This window comes from Eumetopias jubatus, unplaced genomic scaffold (assembly GCF_037043125.1).
Source record: "Eumetopias jubatus isolate StellerSeaLion01/CBP00866 unplaced genomic scaffold, mEumJub1_p1.0 scaffold_8, whole genome shotgun sequence".
Classification (NCBI taxonomy): Eukaryota; Metazoa; Chordata; class Mammalia; order Carnivora; family Otariidae; genus Eumetopias; species Eumetopias jubatus.
The window spans coordinates 37,163,114-37,180,943 of NW_028274814.1; the positions used below are offsets into that span (position 1 = coordinate 37,163,114).

Here is a 17,830-nt window from a genome sequence, read left to right on the forward strand (position 1 = left end):
CACTCCCTAAATCAATAACAAGTTAGTAACAAACTAATCATCACACAAATACCCCCCCTTTTTAAAGGTGTTTATTTATTTGAGAGAGAGAGAATGAGAGAGAGCGCACAAGAAGTGAGAGGGTCAGAGGGAGAAGCAGACTCCCCGCTGAGCAGGGAGCCCGATGCGGGACTTGATCCCGGGACTCCAGGATCATGACCTGAGCTGAAGGCAGTCGCTTAACCAACTGAGCCACCCAGGCGCCTTACCTTTTCCCCTTTTCTATACTTCTGTGACAGTAAACATTGTGGCCCAAGTAAGCCTTTCATTTATCTTTTTCCTTCTTTCCTGGCACCTGCTTTTCCACTAACATGTGTACTAAGTGCAATAAAAATGAATCATTCTTCCTCCTAACTAGTATCACATGAGTAATGGGTAGACAGAAATGGACATAATTCCAGAGCTATTGGTAAGTGTTGAAAGAGAGATATGTATCAAGGTGAGAAGAGACACAGAGGGGGAAGTGATGAACTTTGGCAGGGGGTTGGGTAGGTGGGGTCATTTCAAGTGGACAGGAGAAAGGACATACTAGGCAAAGGGGAATGACATGAACAAAGTTGAAGAGGTTTGTAAGAGTGGGGTACATCCCAGTAACTACAAGTGTGACTGAAGAAAATGGTTTGTGTTTGAAGTGTAGGAAATAAGGCTGGTGCTAGATCTTGATGGACCTTCTGAACCTTGCTGATGGTTTGGATTATTTTCTAAAGATAGTGGAGGGCTGTAACATGATCACATTAGAGGCAAAGAATCACACTTGCTATTAAATAAGAACACTCTGGCACTCGTGGAGGATGGATCAGAGGGCAATTAAGATTAAAAGGCTAGGGGCACCTGGGTGGGTCAGTCAGTTAAATGTCTGCCTTCAGCTCAGGTCATGATCCCAGGGTCCTGGGATTGAGCCCTGCTCAGTGGGGAGTCTGTTTCTCCCTCTGCACCGCCCCCCCCCCGTGCTTGTGCTCACGGGATCTCTCTCTCTCTGTCTCTCAAATAAAGAAAACATTTAAAAAAATATTAAAAGGCTGTATAATATAGTCTAAGCTAGAAATTGTGGATGCTTTCACCAAGATAATGGTAGTGAAAATGAACTCTATAAATAGAAGTCCTAGAGAGTTAGAATCAACAGGACTTTGCGTTTGGTTGATTGGATTGAGAGGTGAAGACAGAGAAGGGTCTGAGATGACCCCAAATTTCTCTTTGGTTGGTGGATGGTTGTGGCATTAGACTATATAAAATGGTTAAATTGGGGGAAGAGAGCAGAAATTTTGGATAACTCAGTCTGAGGTAATATGGGATGTCTAGGTGAAGAAGCAAGGCCACAAAAGATAAAAGTTTGGGGTCATCTGATTTTATGAAAGACAGGGACAGATGCAATCACTGGAGCCATTTGAGAGAGCTGAGCAGCAATGAAAATAGTAGGAAAAGCAAGAGATGGCGCCAAGGGAGGGGCAGTTCCTAGGAAGAGCTACTGAGAGGGAACAAGTAAGACCAGGCTTGAAGTGTTTGAGCCTTTCACAATTACGAAGCCATTGTCGACCTCAGTGGAGTGATGGAGACAGAAGCCAGATTGGAGAGGGAATGAAAAGGTGGACAGAGGAAGCATTAAGAGGTCATGAAGTGGTGACAGAAGAGTAGACTGCTTTTTCAGAAAGCTCAGTTATGAAAGCAAGAGGGAGAGGTTGGTCGGCTGGAGGGCATACAGGTTTAGTGGTGTGTGTGTGTGTGTGTGTGTGTGTGTGTGTGTGTGTGTGTGTGTGTGAGTGAGATGGGAGAGACTCCAGTATATAAATGTATGATGGATGGATGGTGGTAATGATTCTACAACACATGGATGTGCTTAATGCCACCAAGCTGTACACTTTCAAATGGTTAAAATGGGGCGGGTGGGGGGAATATATGCTAGTAGATGGAGCCAGATTCAGAGGAGAACCACATGGATGGGCTGGAGAGCCTCTGGCTGGTGGGACCTTTCTCTGAGACGGGAGAGCAGGATGGTGAGGGCATCCTTTACTCTCTTCTTGACCATGTGAGAGGCAAGGGCATTGAGAGTGGAAGAGGGGATGGAGCAGGGGACCTGAGAACACAGAACCAGAGGTACAAGAACCAGAGTGGGTTCTGTGAAAGAATTGCTGGGTAGGATTGAGGCCCCACCTGTGGTTGGAGGTGATGGTGCGGTATAGCCACGTCAGTCTGCACTACTGACTTTTTTTTCTTTCTTTCCAGCAGTTTAGAAAAGTTGTTTTTGTCCCATCCCCATTCCACTTCTGCAGCTGGTATTTCAAGTGTCACGCTGTGTTTCCCTCTCTACCTCTCCACCTAATCTCTGGGCAACCTTATCGGAAGCTGGTGAATAGTGAAACACAATAACCCTTTGGCTCCCCTTTGTTATCCTGCCTTGAACGAAAAAGTGCTGCCTTTTCAGATACCCTGGGCTTAAGACAGGTTTGTGGTTTTCTGATGCAGATTTTAAAAATACACACACAACTTGGATTTAGAAATATTATGGTGCTTAACTGAGTGTTGCTGGAGTGGTGGGGCATGGGAGGGATGGGGTGGCTGGGTGATAGACATTGGGTAGGGTATGTGCTATGGTGAGCGCTGTGAATTGTGCAAGACTGTTGAATCACAGATCTGTACTTCTGAAACAAATAATGCAACATATGTTAAGAAAAAAGAAAAAGAAAAAGATAGCAGGAGGGGAAGAATGAAGGGGAGTAAGTTGGAGGGGGAGACGAACCATGAGAGACCATCATCTCTCTGGTTCTGAAAAACAAACTGAGGGTTCTAGAGGGGAGGAGGGTAGGGGGTTGGGTTAGCCTGGTGATGGGTATTAAAGAGGGCACATTCTGCGTGGAGCACTGGGTGTTATGCACAAACAATGAATCATGGAGCACTACATCAAGAACTAATGATGTTATGTATGGTGATTAACATAACAATAAAAAATTAAAAAAAAAATATTATGGTGCTTTGCTTACCTCTCTAGGGAAGTGGGCTGGGGGCTGTTGTGTAGCATTTCATGACACTGATACCACTCTTCTTTTCTAGAACCCAGTTTCTTTTTATAGGGGACAGTAACTTTGAACCTATTTGGCTGTTGAAAACAAAGCTGCCTTCAGGTCTTGGCTCCTGTCCTGCTCTCCTCTACTGCTGGCGGGTCCTGAGCTGGGTGCAATGACCTGCTGGGCAGGGCATGTATAAGGCAGGTCTTGTGCAAGCAGGGGGAGGGGCAGGCAGAGGGAGAAGCAGACTCCCCGCTGAGCAAGGACCCTGGGATCATGACCTGAGCCAAAGGCAGATGCTTAACCAACTGAGCCACCCAGGCATCCCTGGATTGTTATTTTTAAATGAACTAATAACTTTTGGATTTTTTTCTCTTTTAAGCTCAAATACATTAAATATGGATAGATCTTTGGGCCCTCAATATTTTTAAGAGTATAAAGGAACCCTGAGACCAAAGTTTTGTGAAATGCTTCTACAGGGCCTTGTAGGCCATTGTAAAAATGTTTGCTTTTTTCCTAAAATGGGAGCTATAGCCATGGCTCTGGCTGAGTCAAACAATGAAATTTAGTGAAAGTGGTTAAAAGATCCTGATGGGTCTTGAAAACAAAGCACATAAATATAGGCGAGGGAGACATATTTTAGAAGCAACACATCAATAATAAGAATTTGGAGTTGTACTATACAGTATGTGTCAACAGTTTAGGGTACATTTCAGTCAAGCTCTTTGCTTTTTTTTTTTTTTTAAGATTTTATTTATTTGAGAGAGAGAGAATGAGAGACAGCACGAGAGGGAAAAGGGTCAGAGGGAGAAGCAGACTCCCTGCTGAGCAGAGAGCCTAATGCGGGACTCAATCCCGGGACTCCAGGATCATGACCTGAGCTGAAGGCAGTCGCTTAACCAACTGAGCCACCCAGGCGTCCAAGCTCTTTACTTTTTTAGTTGGGCTCACATTCTGCTGGAGGAGATGGACAATAAGCAAATAAACCACATACTGTGTCAAGTGATAACAAATGCCAGAGGAAAAATAAAGCAAGGGTGATAGGAGACTGGTGTTCTTTCATGTAAGTGGTCTGGAAAAGTTTGACTAATAAGGTGGTATTTGAGCAAAGATCTGAAGAAAGTGAGGAAGAAACCATGTAGCTGTCTGGGTGGAGATCATTATGCAGAGAGACAAGGAAGGGCAGAGACTCTGGATGCGCAGCCTGCTGAGGGTGCTTGATGAACAGGAAGAGGCCAGTCTAGCTAGAGCCTAAAGAGCATAGGGGAGAGTGGTAGGACATAAACAAGGAGATATGGAAGTGGGGGCAGGTCCCTCAAGGCCTTATAGCCATTGTAAGGACTTTGGATTTAGCTATGGGGTGGGAAGCCATTGGTATACTTCTGTTTGAGCAGAGGTATATCACCTTATTTGACTCACATTGAAGTGAATGCTAGGGCTGCTATATAGAAAATATTCGGGGTTGGGGGGGTGGGATTTGGACAGTGGAAGCGGAGAGAGGCAGTAATCCAAGTAAGAGATGATAGTGACTTTGGCGAAGGTGGTAGAAGGAGAGATGGTGAAAAGTGATTGGATTTGGGCTGTATTTTGAAGATAGACTGAAGTTACTGAGGAATTGACCATGAGATGTGACAGAAATTAGGATAATTCTAAGGTTTTTGGATTGAGTGACTAGGTAGGTGGATGGTGTTGTCATTTGCTGAGATGCAGAATACTAAGGAAGAAGCAGGCTGAGGGTAGGAATGGGAACCAAGAGCTTGGTTTTGTGTATGTTGAGTTTGAGATGCCTGTCAAATACCCAAGTAGAAATGTCAAATAAGCAATTGGTTATTGCTTCAGAGAGAGAAAATAAATATTGGAGCACCATCAACTATCTCTACTATGAAATGGTGCTTAAAGCCATGGGACTGGAGGATTTTCAAAGTGGATTGTGTCTCATTAATGGGTCATGAAATCAATACAGTGGGAATCAGTAATTTTTTTTAATGAAATAGAATACAAAACATCAGAATATCTCAGTAGTAAGGATAAATTTTGTGAAGGTTTTAAAAAGTTATATTTACAGAGAGATAACTGTGTGTACAATTTATAAAAATTTTTTAAGCAACCAATGATGTTTAGGGAGTAGATGTAGATTGAGAAGAGTGCCCAAAGACGAAGTGATCCTGTGGCCATTTCAACATGCAGTGTGAGGGACAAGCAGAGGACATGGGGAAGTAGCCAGTGAGGTAAGAGGAGAGCCAAGAGAGTGGTGTCCTAGAGGCAAAGAAGAAGGGATGACCAGCTGTGACTCACGCTGTGGGTAGGTTGAGGAAACTAGGATTGAGAATTGACTGTTAGATTTGACAGTAGGGAAATGATGCATGTCCTTGATGAGATGTCTCTGTGGAGTGGTGGGGAAGAAGCTAAGTGCTGTAGGTTCAAAAGAGAGTGGGAGAAGAGAAAATTGTGACCACAGGCAGTCCTTTCTGGGAGTGGAGTAAGCTAGTCAGAGGAGATGGGGACAGGGCATGGTTTTTAAAGATGAGAGGTGTTACGATGATGAAAATAGTTCAGTTTGGGGGAGGGGGTTGATGCAGGAGAGAGGGACCAGTGCAGGAGGCAGTGCAGTTGAGTAGGAGGGGATGGGATTGGGTGCACAGGTGGAAGGTTGCTTCAGGTAGGCATGTAGATAGTTGTCTGCTCACTGTTACAGGAGGAAAGGCCCATGAGATGAGTATAGACATTAATGATAGGAGCTTGTGGAAGAACGCTAAAGAATGTAAACTGAAAACTATGCCAAAATAGAAATGGTTGAAGCAGAATGTGTAGATAGCAAATACTTGGAAGGTTGTTGTGTAAAAGGGAGGAACTAGTTTTGTTCTGGATACCTCTAAGGTAAATTTTGGACCACTGGGTAAAAAAACTATGGGCAGAATGATTTTGGTCTTCTACATAGAAATTGAGTCCTTGGGAAATTAGCATTTCAAGCTGATCAAAGATTGTGAAGACTACTTCCTAAGATAGAAAGTTGCCTGTCATTGGAGGTGTTCCTGTGTTGTGGATGGTACATAGAAAATGCAAGTGTGGGATGGCTGGCTAGGCTAGATGATCTTTTAGATCCTACCCAGCCTTGACCATTGTGTATTTTGTGATTCATGGCAACTGGTAGTGGGCAGACTGGACAACTGAGAAACCCCAAATTCTGTTCCAGGTTAATCTATTGCCAGTTGTTTGTATGTTCTGGGAATGCTTTGGCTGCAGGTCTGTCCCTGGGAGAGGCAGATCATTAAGATATGACAGAGTGAGTGCCTTTCTTTACAGGACCTCAAATTTTTCCCAACAGCTCTACAGTCATCTTTATGGGGGTATTTATGTCCCTTTGGACTGCTGCAGCGTTGGTGTTCTCTGAGCCCCTGTGCTGTAGTTGGCCCTACCTAGCACCCTGCACAGCTGTCAGTTCCTGAGTCTGCACAGGTGTAGGTGGCTTGGTGTCCCATTAGTCAACAAAACCTCATTGAACGTCTATTGTGTGCCTAGAACTGGTAGATAGTACTGAGCAAAGTAGATGGGAGCCCACCCTTGTGTAGAAGAACAGCTTTTTGGTTGTGCTTTCTCACAACTTCAGTGAGCCTTTCTTCCGGTCAGGGGCCCTTCATCACCCTGAGAGCCTTGGTCATAGCAAATGCTCTCAGATTATGGGGCAAGAAGGTGTTGATTTTTTGGTCTCTTTGTAACTCAGCCCTGTCCTCTTGGTAGTGGGTAGGTTGAGGTTCACCTCCTGTTCTGCCCTGAGTTCTTACAATGCATGGAATGGCATTAGATGATTCAAAAATTCTTTGTAATGGACTCCTCAAAGGTGTTGCTATTGGCTGGGGTGCTAGAGCCCTCCTGAAGAATGCAGACTGATAAGAACTCTGCTAGTACTATTTTAGTTGCCTAGCCTTTCAGCAGCCAACGGGAAGAATTACTGTGAAACCAGACCGCTCTTACTTCCATTTATGAAAGGGCTCCATTTCAAAGGAGCAGATGCAGTGATAACTTGTGAGAAGAAAAAGAATCCTGCATTGTGTGTCCTTACTACATTTACTCAAAACTGCCTGTCGGTAGCTGGGTAGCGACCTTTGTAGCAGGCAGGGTCTGTCTGTGGTCTGTGTGCACACCGGCAGGTTCTGGCTCTCGGGCAGCAAGGGGCTGGGAGCATGCTTTCTGATGCGCCTTTATTTCTCCAGCTATATTCTCAGGTGGTTTTTCCCGTAATGGTGAGACGTTGGGCTCTGAAGTAGACAGCTCTGGATGCAAAACATGGCTGCGCTGTTTTCTTGCTGTATGAACTTTAAAGCTTTTCAACCTGAAGTTTCCCCATCTGCAAATGGGGGGAATAGATTATACCTCAGAGGAGTGAGGTGAAGATGAAATGACCTGACAGCTAGTAACTATTCACTCAGTATGTTAGCTATTTTTACTGTTAGTGATGGAAGTTTTAATACCTGAGTTTGGCAGGAACTTACACAAATCTTATTCCTTTAGGCCTCCACCAATGCAGTTATTGGACCCTCAAGGACAAATGGAATGGAGAGGGTACAGAGCAATGATGGAACAAAGAAAGTTTTGAAACTTTAAAAAAACAAACAAACAAACAAAACTATCTGAGCACTCGAGTTCTGGTGTGTGAGCCATTTATTTAGCCAGAGTATAACCTTTTGTTGCTGGGGTTATAAATGACTGGTTAGTAATAACTACCATCACTTACAAGGTCCTGCTATGTACCTAGCACTGCTAAACATTTCACATTCATTACTTCAGTTCCTGCAAAACTCTGTGATCCCATGGGTATTACGTCATTTTGTAGATGAGGAAACTATTTATAAGAGACCGGCCTCTGGGATTGTTCTTTTTTGGTTGGAGGGGGACATCGTTCTTTTTGACTCCTTGTTTTTCCGGTGTAAAATAAAAAGTTAGAGAAGATATAACATAGGGGCTAGGGCTTTAACCATGTCTTCAGAATTGGAGACTTAGAAGAGAGCACAGAGATCCTGTTGTCCAGGCTTTTTCTCAGCTCCCTCTAGAGAGGGTCATAGCCAAGGATAAGGTGGTATGAGAATTCATAACAAAAGTGCTACATTTTTTTTAATTAAACAATTTTTTAAATTCATTTTTTCCTATTTTATTTTTTAAGAGATTTTTTTTATTTACTCATTTGAGAGAGAGAGTGCCCGAGCATGAGCAGGGGGAGGGTCAAAGGAAGAGGGAGAAGCAGGCTCCCCACTGAGCAGGGAGCCCTGATGCAGGGCTCCATCCCAGGACCCCGGGATCATGACCCGAGCCAAAGGCAGACGCTTAACTGACTGAGCCACCCATGTGCCCCTCCTATTTATTTATTTTTACATCATGATAAATGTGCTCTTTAGTCCCCATCTCCTACTTCACCATCTCTCCACCCCCCCTTTGGAAAAAAGAAAATTACAAAACATAATAAAAACATGAGTGACAGTCGAAAAAAAAATTGCACATGTACAAACCCAGGAATTATAATAGAGTATAATATAACTTAGAATAACATACTTTATAAGCAAAAAACTGAATAATACTGGTTCTTAGAGCAAGAGACTATAAAAAATGGGCAGGAAAATATGAGAAAGAACTTTTGGTAATGAGATCTAAAAATGTTGAAGTTAAAAACTGATTGAACAGCTGATTAGAGAAAATGAATAAATCTAAACATTAAGAGATTATCTAGAATGCAGTATATTGAACAAGGGGAAAACATTTTTTTTATTCAAGTATAATTAACATACAATGTTACATTAGTTTCAGGTGTACAATATGATTCAGCAATTCTATACATTTCTCAGTGCTCATCAAGGTAAGTGTACTCTTGGGGCACCTGGGTGGCTTAGTTGTTAAGCATCTGCCTTCGGCTTAGGTCATGGTCCTAGGATCCTGGGATCAAGCCCCACTTGGGCTCCCTGCTCCACGGGAAGCCTGCTTCTCCCTCTCCCACTCCCCCTGCTTGTGTTCCCTCTCTCGCTGTGTCTCTCTCTGTCAAATAAATAAAATCTTTAAAAAAAAAAAAAGTAAGTGTACTCTTAATTTCCTTTATCTGTTTAACCCATCCTCCCACCCACCTCCCCTCTAGCAGCCACTAGTTTGTTCTCTCTATGAGTCTGCTTTTTCGTCTTTTTTTGTTTGTTCATTTGTTTTGTTTCTTAAATTCCACATATGAGTGAAATCATATGGTATTTGTCTTTCTCTGACTTATTTCACTTAGCATTATATCCTCTAGAACCATCCATGTTGTTGCAAATGGCAAGATTTCATTCTTTTTTATGGCTGAGTAATACTTAATTGTATATATACCCCACATCTTGATCCAGTCATCTATGAATGGATACTTGGGTTGCTTCTGTATCTTGAAAAGTGCTACATTCTTGCTAGTTGCTCTACTTACAGCATCACTCCCTGTCCAGGCTTACCTTTGCATTTTTAGATAACAACTTTTTGGTAACACAGTAGAAATCTCTGTAACATGTGTCCAATTCTCCTCTACCTTCCCTAGCCACGCAGGCCAAAGTCAGTGCTTTTCCCCAGGACTGGTCCTTCCAGTGTGGAGCTTCTGGGCTCCCATACAGAATCCCTTAAGGAGATTCTGTTCCCCTCATCAGCTCCAAAGAAACATAGTATTTCCACTACAGGTCAGGCTATAGTTACAAAGACCTGGTCCCTGCCCTAGGGAAGCTCTTAGTGGAAGAGAGAGCCATTTAAATAATGGCTTTGCGAACTGACAGTTGCAGATGAGTAATACAATATGACTAAAGAGCAGATCTAGGGTTTGAGGAGGGGCACAGAGGTAGGGTGGGGGCTGGTTTCCTGTGTCCTCAGCATCTTGCTGAGTGTCAGTTTAATGCTAAATAGGATGGGAAGTCAGAAGCGAGCTGAGGATGGAATAGTGCAGAAACAAGAATATAGGAGAAAGACTGCTTTCCTTATTATATTTTAGGTTTGCTTCCTAGGTACCCAGAGAACCTTAGATAAGGTTGTGAGAGATAAGCCGTTGGTGCCAGAGATGGGAAGCAGTAGGAGGCGACAAGGAGTCTCCTTCCCAGACTGTCTGGTTCAGTCAGCTCATTGCCTCCTGAGGTGAGGGCCTCAGTGTTCCCATCCACAGATGATAGTAGCCTGAGAGGCCTTTGTTGCAGAAAGACTAATGAAGAACTCAAGGCATTTGTCAACTTTGGTCTTTGTTTCTGAGACAAAACACAAAGGAATCTCTATAATCTCAAGTGCAGTTTTCATCTAAGTTTCCTCCTAATCACATTCCAAAATCTGCCTTCCTATAGATCTACTTACTCCTAGCATCTATTTAGACAAGTCACACCTCTGACTGAATGGGCTAGGGAAAGAAGCATTTCATAGATTCCTTAATAAGATTCAGAGATTTACACATCTGCAGTGGCTAGGAGAAAATTAACTAAATTTGACTCTGGTTTCATACTCTATTTTTTTTTTAGAGAAGGAGAGGGAGAATCTTAAACAGTCTCCACACTGGGCATGGAGCCTGACGCAGGAGGGTTCAATCCCACGACCCTGAGATCATGACCTGAGCCAAAACGAAGAGTCAGACACTTAACCAACTGAGCCACCTAGGTGCCCCTGGTTTCATACTCTTGAAGTATAATTCTTAGTTTCTTGCTTTATTTCTCTTTCCCTTTTCATTTTTTTAAAGATTTTATTTATTTATTTGAGAGAGAAAGAGAATGAGTGGGGGGCGGACAGGCAGAAGGAGAGGGAAAAGCAGGGAGTCTGAAGCGGGACCCAATCCCAGGACCCCAGGATCATGACCTGAGCCAAAGGCAGATGCTTAACCGACTGAGCCACCCAAGGTGCCCCTCCCTTTTCTATTTTTAAAGATAGTTCTCACCTCCTACAAATAATCATCCACCTATTCTAAGAGGTAGAGATTGAGTGTTCTCATAACCAGCCATAAGTCAGTGACAGCCTTTTACTCTTGTTGTAAATAGAAATATAAATTCTGTCCTGCATGTACTTCATAGGCTGCCTCTCCAGCATTTTCCTCCACAGCCAAGGAATGTGCAAGGCATCTGAGTCAGCAGTCAGCTGCCACGGGACAAAACATGCAGGATATTGTCCACTGGCAGAAATTGCACCAGTGCCCTGGAAACCTGGCATCATCTCCTCTTCCTCTTCCCTCCTCAGCCTCCTCACTTCCCTTTTCCCTTCCTTCCACACCTTGGCTTTTCAGTCCCCAGGATTTCTGGCACCTTCCGGCCAGGTTTCCTGGTCTCTAGGTTCCTGTAATTATGAATACGGAATTTTCCCAGGATACTAGCATGTTTGGCACACAGGGACAGTCCAGGAGAGGCCAGGAGGAGCAGGATCTGAGTTGACCTTCAGGAATGAGAGAAATGAGGGCAATAACAGGAATGGCCCTTCTGCAGTTCTCCCCAGCTGCTCTCAGAATGAATCAGAATGCCAGATTCCCCTTGCTAAATGACACAGTCCGGGTCCAGCAGAGTTACAGAGTAATGCTGTAGCACTTGAGAGTGTCTTCCTGCTGTGGTCATTTGACTTGCAAAGTAGGAAAAGTGAGGCAGCCCAGGGGAATTAATCTTGTGTACTCTTACCTTGGGTGCTTGTCACATTGTTCCAGGAGCCAACTTACCTCTATTTATCTGTTCTCATTAGTGACCTACAGGTCACTTCACCTAAGAAATCCCTTAGAGTGGGCATTTAATACTTGACCACTGCTTGGAAGCAGACTCTGCAACTGTCTGGGAGCTGTGGCTGAAACCTGAAAGTCAGCAGAAGGATTGGGGGCCAGTTATTAATGAAGGTGTTCATCTGTGGTGGGGGTTGATTTGGAAATTCTCTGTGCTGGTTAGTAGCTCTGTGGAAGTGAATATTTCAAACAGAGTGGGCTACAGCCAGCCAAGGGGGTGTTAGCTTACAAAGCAGAATTTTTCTTTGAAAATAAATGCCCAAAACACTTCAGGGAGGTGTAAGCATAAGATAGGCATTGTGATGGGGAAAGGCTTTTTAGAGATAATGTTGCAGGATTTTTTTTTAAGATTTTATTTATTTGAGTGAGAGCGAGAGAGAGCACACACATGCATGCAAGCTGGGGGAGGGGCAGCGGGAGAGGGAGAGAATCTCAAGCGGACTCCACACTCAGCGCGGAGCCCAGCTCGGGGCTTGATCTCAAGACCCTGGGACCACGACCCAAGCCAAAACCAAGAGTCAGATGCTTAACCAACTGAGCTACCCGGGTGCCCTAAAGTTGCAGGATTTTTAATGTGTTGGTTTCAGCAAGAACATCCTGGTACTGAGTGCTCCAAATCTTGGCAAGGAGTGGAAGGTGACTGCAGTTCAGGAACAAAGAGAAATCATTTTCTTCTTTGACAAGAGGCAGAGAGATCAGACCAGGTGTTTTCAAAGCTTTCCAAACATTATGACCCTGGTGGAGTCAAAGTCGACTATGAACACAGGTCGGGCATGCAGGGTCAGGATTGCAAAATGCTGTCTGTTTGCCAAAAAAGCAAATAAAGCCACAGAAACCTACACAAGGAAGGCAAGAGGCAATCACTCTGGGACCTTTTTTCTAGTCATTGGTTGTTACCTGTCACCCTTCCACCTTTGGATAAACACATCTGCTTTTTCTGCCCCTATAAGACATCTTTTCATTATATACCATTTCTAAGATAAGCCTTGGCGTATAAGAAAAAGAGTGGGCTCTTTTTAGGAACTTTAAAATATTTCTCTTGCTGTGTATTGTTTCCTAGAATAAACTTTATTGAGGGGGAACTGGAGGTTAGTTCCAGTTAATTCCATTTCTTGATGGACTCTTGGCTACGTGGCTACTGAGACAAGCTGTGTTTTTTAGCAGTGTAGTTTTTATATTCAGAGCCAGGAGATTGTTGAGTAAGTATATATCTGAGATGAGAAGCCTAGTCAGTGTGTTCCAGGTGAAGAGTTACCGTCTTCGACTCGGCCTCCACAGTATATGAAGAGTGCCAGGTCTGCTGACATTAAGGGAAAATGTCAGTCCTTTGTGTATAGCTATTACTTTCTCCCGCGAAGCTTAAGACAGGTCTCCTGTTGATTTGGTTTAGCCCTTATAATATGGTGAGGTGTAGAGAGATGCAGGATGTTACTTCTACTTCACAAAGGGGGATTCTGTTGCAGACGCTTACCCAGTGTAAGAGCCTAGGACAGAACATGGTCCCTTCCATGTCCAGAGCTTGGTGCCTTCTTCTGACAATTAATTTCATCAGCACATACAGTTTGGTGGCTCCCAGTACTCTTGGATTGCTTTACTAGTGAGTCACTTCTTACTTCTGTACCCCTCCTGACTACAGTGAATCAACACCCCCCTTCCTCTGTCTCCCCCATCTCCAAGAGTGAGTCCTCTTTAAAGCAAAGTTTCAGTGCAGTCCTATTTGTCACACTAGTAGTGTGACCATGAGGATTTTCTCAGCACTAAACTTGGAGAACTTCAGATTTGGAAGAGGAGTTTAGAGACCATCCAGTGTAACCGCCTTGTCTTACACAAGGGAAAATCGAGGCCTGGTGAGGCAAAGTGACTTGTCCAGGGTCATGCAACCAGTATCTGGCACAGGGGGTTCAGAGCCATGTTAGTGCTCATCTCCTTGCTCTGACCTGCTTCTCTATTCTTACTATGTTTTAGTTTTCACTCTTGGCCCTTTGTCTCCTGCCTCCCAGTAATAGTTCTAGGTAGTGATGATACATGAAACGTGGTACAAAAATGATGAAACAGACCTAAGGGAGTGAGTGCATTAAAGGAGCATGTAAGGTGCGTTCTCCCATCTTAAAGCTTCTATCCACATAGGATGGTGGATATGTAGATGCTTTTAATAAGTGGAAGGTGTAGACATTATCATCACTGTCAAATATGTTTGTGGGCAAAATGAAATGGCTATAAAATCTTCCCACCCTGACATGTACCACATGCAGGGGCAGGACTGTTTCAGTCCTTTAAAACCCTACTGACTTCGCCACTTCTGAACTTTGTGCTTCTTAGACTGCTGTGACACTGCCCTTTGGTTCTCTTCAGACCTCTCTCCACTGTGCCTCACAATCTTTTTAGAGAGCTCTTCTTTCTCTGCCAGTTCCTTACAAGTTGATGAGTCCCAGATCTCATCCAGGGCCCATGGCTCTCTCTTCCCATGGGCTCTCCTTTTGTGATTGTACCACTTTTGAAGGTTCAGCTACCACGTGTATGCTAATGACTCCCAAATCTGGGCCTGGGTCCCTGGCTACTCCCCTAAGCTTCAAATACATACCTGACTGCCTAGCAAGTGCCTCTGTTAAGGCAGCTCAGACGTAACAAGCCAAAAGGGAACTCACTACCCTCCCCTTACAAATGAGTTCCTCTATTTTTAATTCATTGGCCTGGTGTCATTATTTACTCAGCGGCCTAAGCTGGAAACCTGGGCATCGTTCTTGAGTCTTTCATCTGTAAAAGTCACTCACTCACAAGCCTTCCTATTTTATTTCTTTTCCTACCTTCTATACTTCTTCCCTGCCTGGCTAACACTGACTTATCCTGAAAGACTCAGCTGTCACCTTTCAGAGGTTTATCTTCAACGAGGACCCATTATGATTAGGTACTCATTGTCTACGTTCCCAAGTCCCTTGTGCCCCTCTCTCTCTAATGACACTTAGCAAAGTACATTTAACATTCTGTTTATGAGTCTGTCTCACCCACTGAACCGTAAGATCCTTGAAAGCAAACACTGTCTTGCTCATCTTTCCATCCCCAGTGTCATCATAGATAGTGCCTGGAGTACAGAAGGTATAGGATATACATTTGTTGAATGAACGGCTATGACACTTCAGAACTCCATTTGAAAAGGAGTTATGTCTCCTAGAAAATGTTTGTAGGTAGAAATTTGGATTTGCTAACCATTCCTTTTTCTTTATTTTTGTTAGATTAATGTGACAGAATCAGGTGGATCAACAGCCATCCCACTGCCCCTTTGTTGGGGGCTGCTGAGAGTGGGGAAGCATGGAGGACAGCAAGAACGAGACAATGAATCGCGCTCATGTCCTCTTCGACCGGTTTGTGCAGGCCACCACCTGCAAGGGGACCCTCAAGGCCTTCCAAGAACTCTGTGACCACCTAGAACTGAAGCCTAAGGACTACCGCTCCTTTTATCACAAGCTCAAATCCAAGCTTAACTACTGGAAAGCCAAAGCGCTGTGGGCAAAGTTGGACAAGCGGGGTAGCCACAAAGACTACAAAAAGGGAAAAGCATGTACTAACACCAAGGTAAGGGTTTGGCTTCTCCTAGGCCTTGGGGTCACTCACCTAAGGATTTAACCACAAAAGAAAAGATTGTGAGGAGAGATAGGCCAAAGAAGGGGATTGAGTAGAGGTAGACTGGGTGAGAACTAGGCAGAGTCTAGCAGAGACTTAGTACAGAAAGTCAAACTCTGTGGATCCATTACCAGTGTTCAGTTGACTGTTCCATGTTCTAGACCCTGTTCTTATTTCATGTATTCATATATTGAACAGGGTTTCAGCTATTTAAGTACAACCCTGAAGTCAAATGGTATAGGAACTTTTTTTTCCCCCTGAGGGCTCTGTTTTGAATTTCACACTGTTAAGAGGATGCAGGTCGCTTAGCAAAGAAGCCATGCCCTGTTAGCATCCTGTCTGAACATGGCTTCATGATGCCTGGCATGTCATCTTTATAAAGTCATCATTCCATACTCAATGACTAATAAGGTCTAGATAGTATTTGCTAACTTGGGGATCTGCCACTTCCGACCTCTTTTCATCCATATTCCAAAGGTTCGTTTTGATAAGCAAGGGCCTTGTGAACCAAAATATTTCTTTTGCTTTCTTCACAATCTAGGGAAATAGAGTTTTCATGAAACAGGTGAGATAATCAGTCACCTGTGCAGGGGTAGGTAAAGGGAGGTGGAGAAGGAACAATATATTTCCTGCTTTCCTCCTTATGTGAGCACACCTTCTGGGAGAAGTTTGGAGAAAGCTAGCAGGGAAATGAAGCTGCAAATGACTTCATGACTAGATTGTTAATGTCCTTTCACGAGCTTTAATTTGCTCTGTGTAGAGACCTAGAGACCCTCCCCCAGCGGATTTGCCTCCAGGTAGATACTCATCAGCAAAATTCAAGAAAGTCAGAGGCATGACTTTTATGAGTGAGTTGTGGTGTTTTATTAAGAATAATACAAATTAGTTAAGTGTCCATTCTCACCTTGAGTGCTTCTCTAGAATGTGGGTCTTTAAGATCATTTCCCTGGACTTTCAGTCCAAAGATGGTGATTTTAGAACTCTTTTCAGCACATAAAACTTTGGCTCTTGAAAGTTGCCTTCTTGGAATCCTTGAGTGGTAGATTCATTTTAGGACTCTTAATATTGTCTGAACTATGTATTTAATAATCTGTCTCCTTGGACAGAAATCTGCTTGACTTAGAAACATTTCAGAAGGTCCTCTCCTGTTAATAAAAGATGACATGTGATTTTCAAATAGTTTGTTGAAATGAAGACCACTTCAATATATTGCAGATCTAACATGTGCTGGAATAGCAGTTTATTTTTGTGCAGCACTAACAGTTAAGAGTCTCCTCTATCCATAACAATCACCAGCTTTTCTCTCAAGCCATTGCAGATGCTCTCCTGTGACCCAGATGGGTCTGAAGATTTCTTAGGAGAATAGCCTTACTTGGGGGCTTTAGGGAATGATGGTTATGAGATCATGAAACTGTTACAGAAATGTGAGCTTTCCTAAGAGGTGCTACCTTTGCCCTGAAAGTGGCTATGTTTTTCAGTGTCTCATCATTGGAGCTGGCCCCTGTGGTCTCCGTACAGCCATTGACTTATCCTTATTGGGAGCTAAGGTGGTCGTTATTGAGAAACGAGATGCCTTCTCCCGCAACAATGTCTTGCATCTCTGGCCATTCACCATACATGATCTGCGAGGTCTGGGTGCCAAGAAGTTCTATGGCAAGTTCTGTGCTGGAGCTATTGACCATATCAGTAAGTAAAACCAGTCCTCCTGCAAGATCCCACCCCGCCCTCTACCCCCTTGTTCAGTAGAAAGAGGCAGATTATTTGAGGAATTCATACTCAACAGCCCAATTTGTTCTCATATCATTAATGTCTAATGTGCTTGGAGTCAAAATACCTGTGATGAGGTGGTCTATAACCTAGGATTCTTAATTGCAAGTTAACTCCTATGACATGAGTTTAACTTAAGGATTTCTAAAGTTAGATCTTGAACTCTTCCTGAGCACTTGCAGTGGGTGGGATGGGCATTGGGGCCAGGCTAGGAAACTACCAATTTGAGCCTTGACCCTCTGGTGGTTCTTAAGTCCAGTGGAAGAAGCACAAAGCATGAGGCTCTCTCTAATGTGATATGATAGATACTCTACTAATATAAGAACAAAATGCTATGGGGACAGGACTGGGGAACAGTTTTAGAAGCAGCCTCCTAGTTTGGTCACCAATGGCAAGTCAGTAGTGAGATTCATTTGGTTAGGTGATTCTCATGAGGTCGACAGCTTGGATAACTCTTGGCTGTATTTTTGTCATCTCCAAGCTCAGCTTGGGCCTATGCTTTTCTGAGATCCTATGGAGTAAATACAAGTCAACGCAGACAGTGATTTTCTTTCCATGACTGTTAAGTGGCCTATCTGAAGAGTGAATCAGAACAGACAATGTCTACATTATGAAGTTCCAGTCTTGTTTATTGATCATCGTTAATGATTCCAGGAGAGTCTTATCAAGGAACTTTTGTTCTGAGCTC

At 43.6% G+C, this 17,830-nt stretch overlaps 1 protein-coding gene across 4 annotated transcripts in view; it reads left to right on the forward strand.

Moving 5' to 3' along the window:
* MICAL3 (microtubule associated monooxygenase, calponin and LIM domain containing 3) overlaps window positions 1–17,830 on the forward strand; it is a 200,348-nt gene that overhangs the window by 64,938 nt on the left and 117,580 nt on the right. For 2 of the 4 annotated variants that reach the window (XM_028121095.2, XM_028121097.2), the window contains exons 2-3: window positions 14,988–15,327; window positions 16,854–17,061. In XM_028121095.2, coding sequence (XP_027976896.1) covers window positions 15,064–15,327; window positions 16,854–17,061 — 472 coding nt within the window. In that variant the 5' untranslated portion in view covers window positions 14,988–15,063. Of the gene's footprint in view, window positions 1–14,987; window positions 15,328–16,853; window positions 17,062–17,830 lie in introns of those variants that run through there. The other 2 variants (XM_088025843.1, XM_028121098.2) reach the window with 1 other exon arrangement.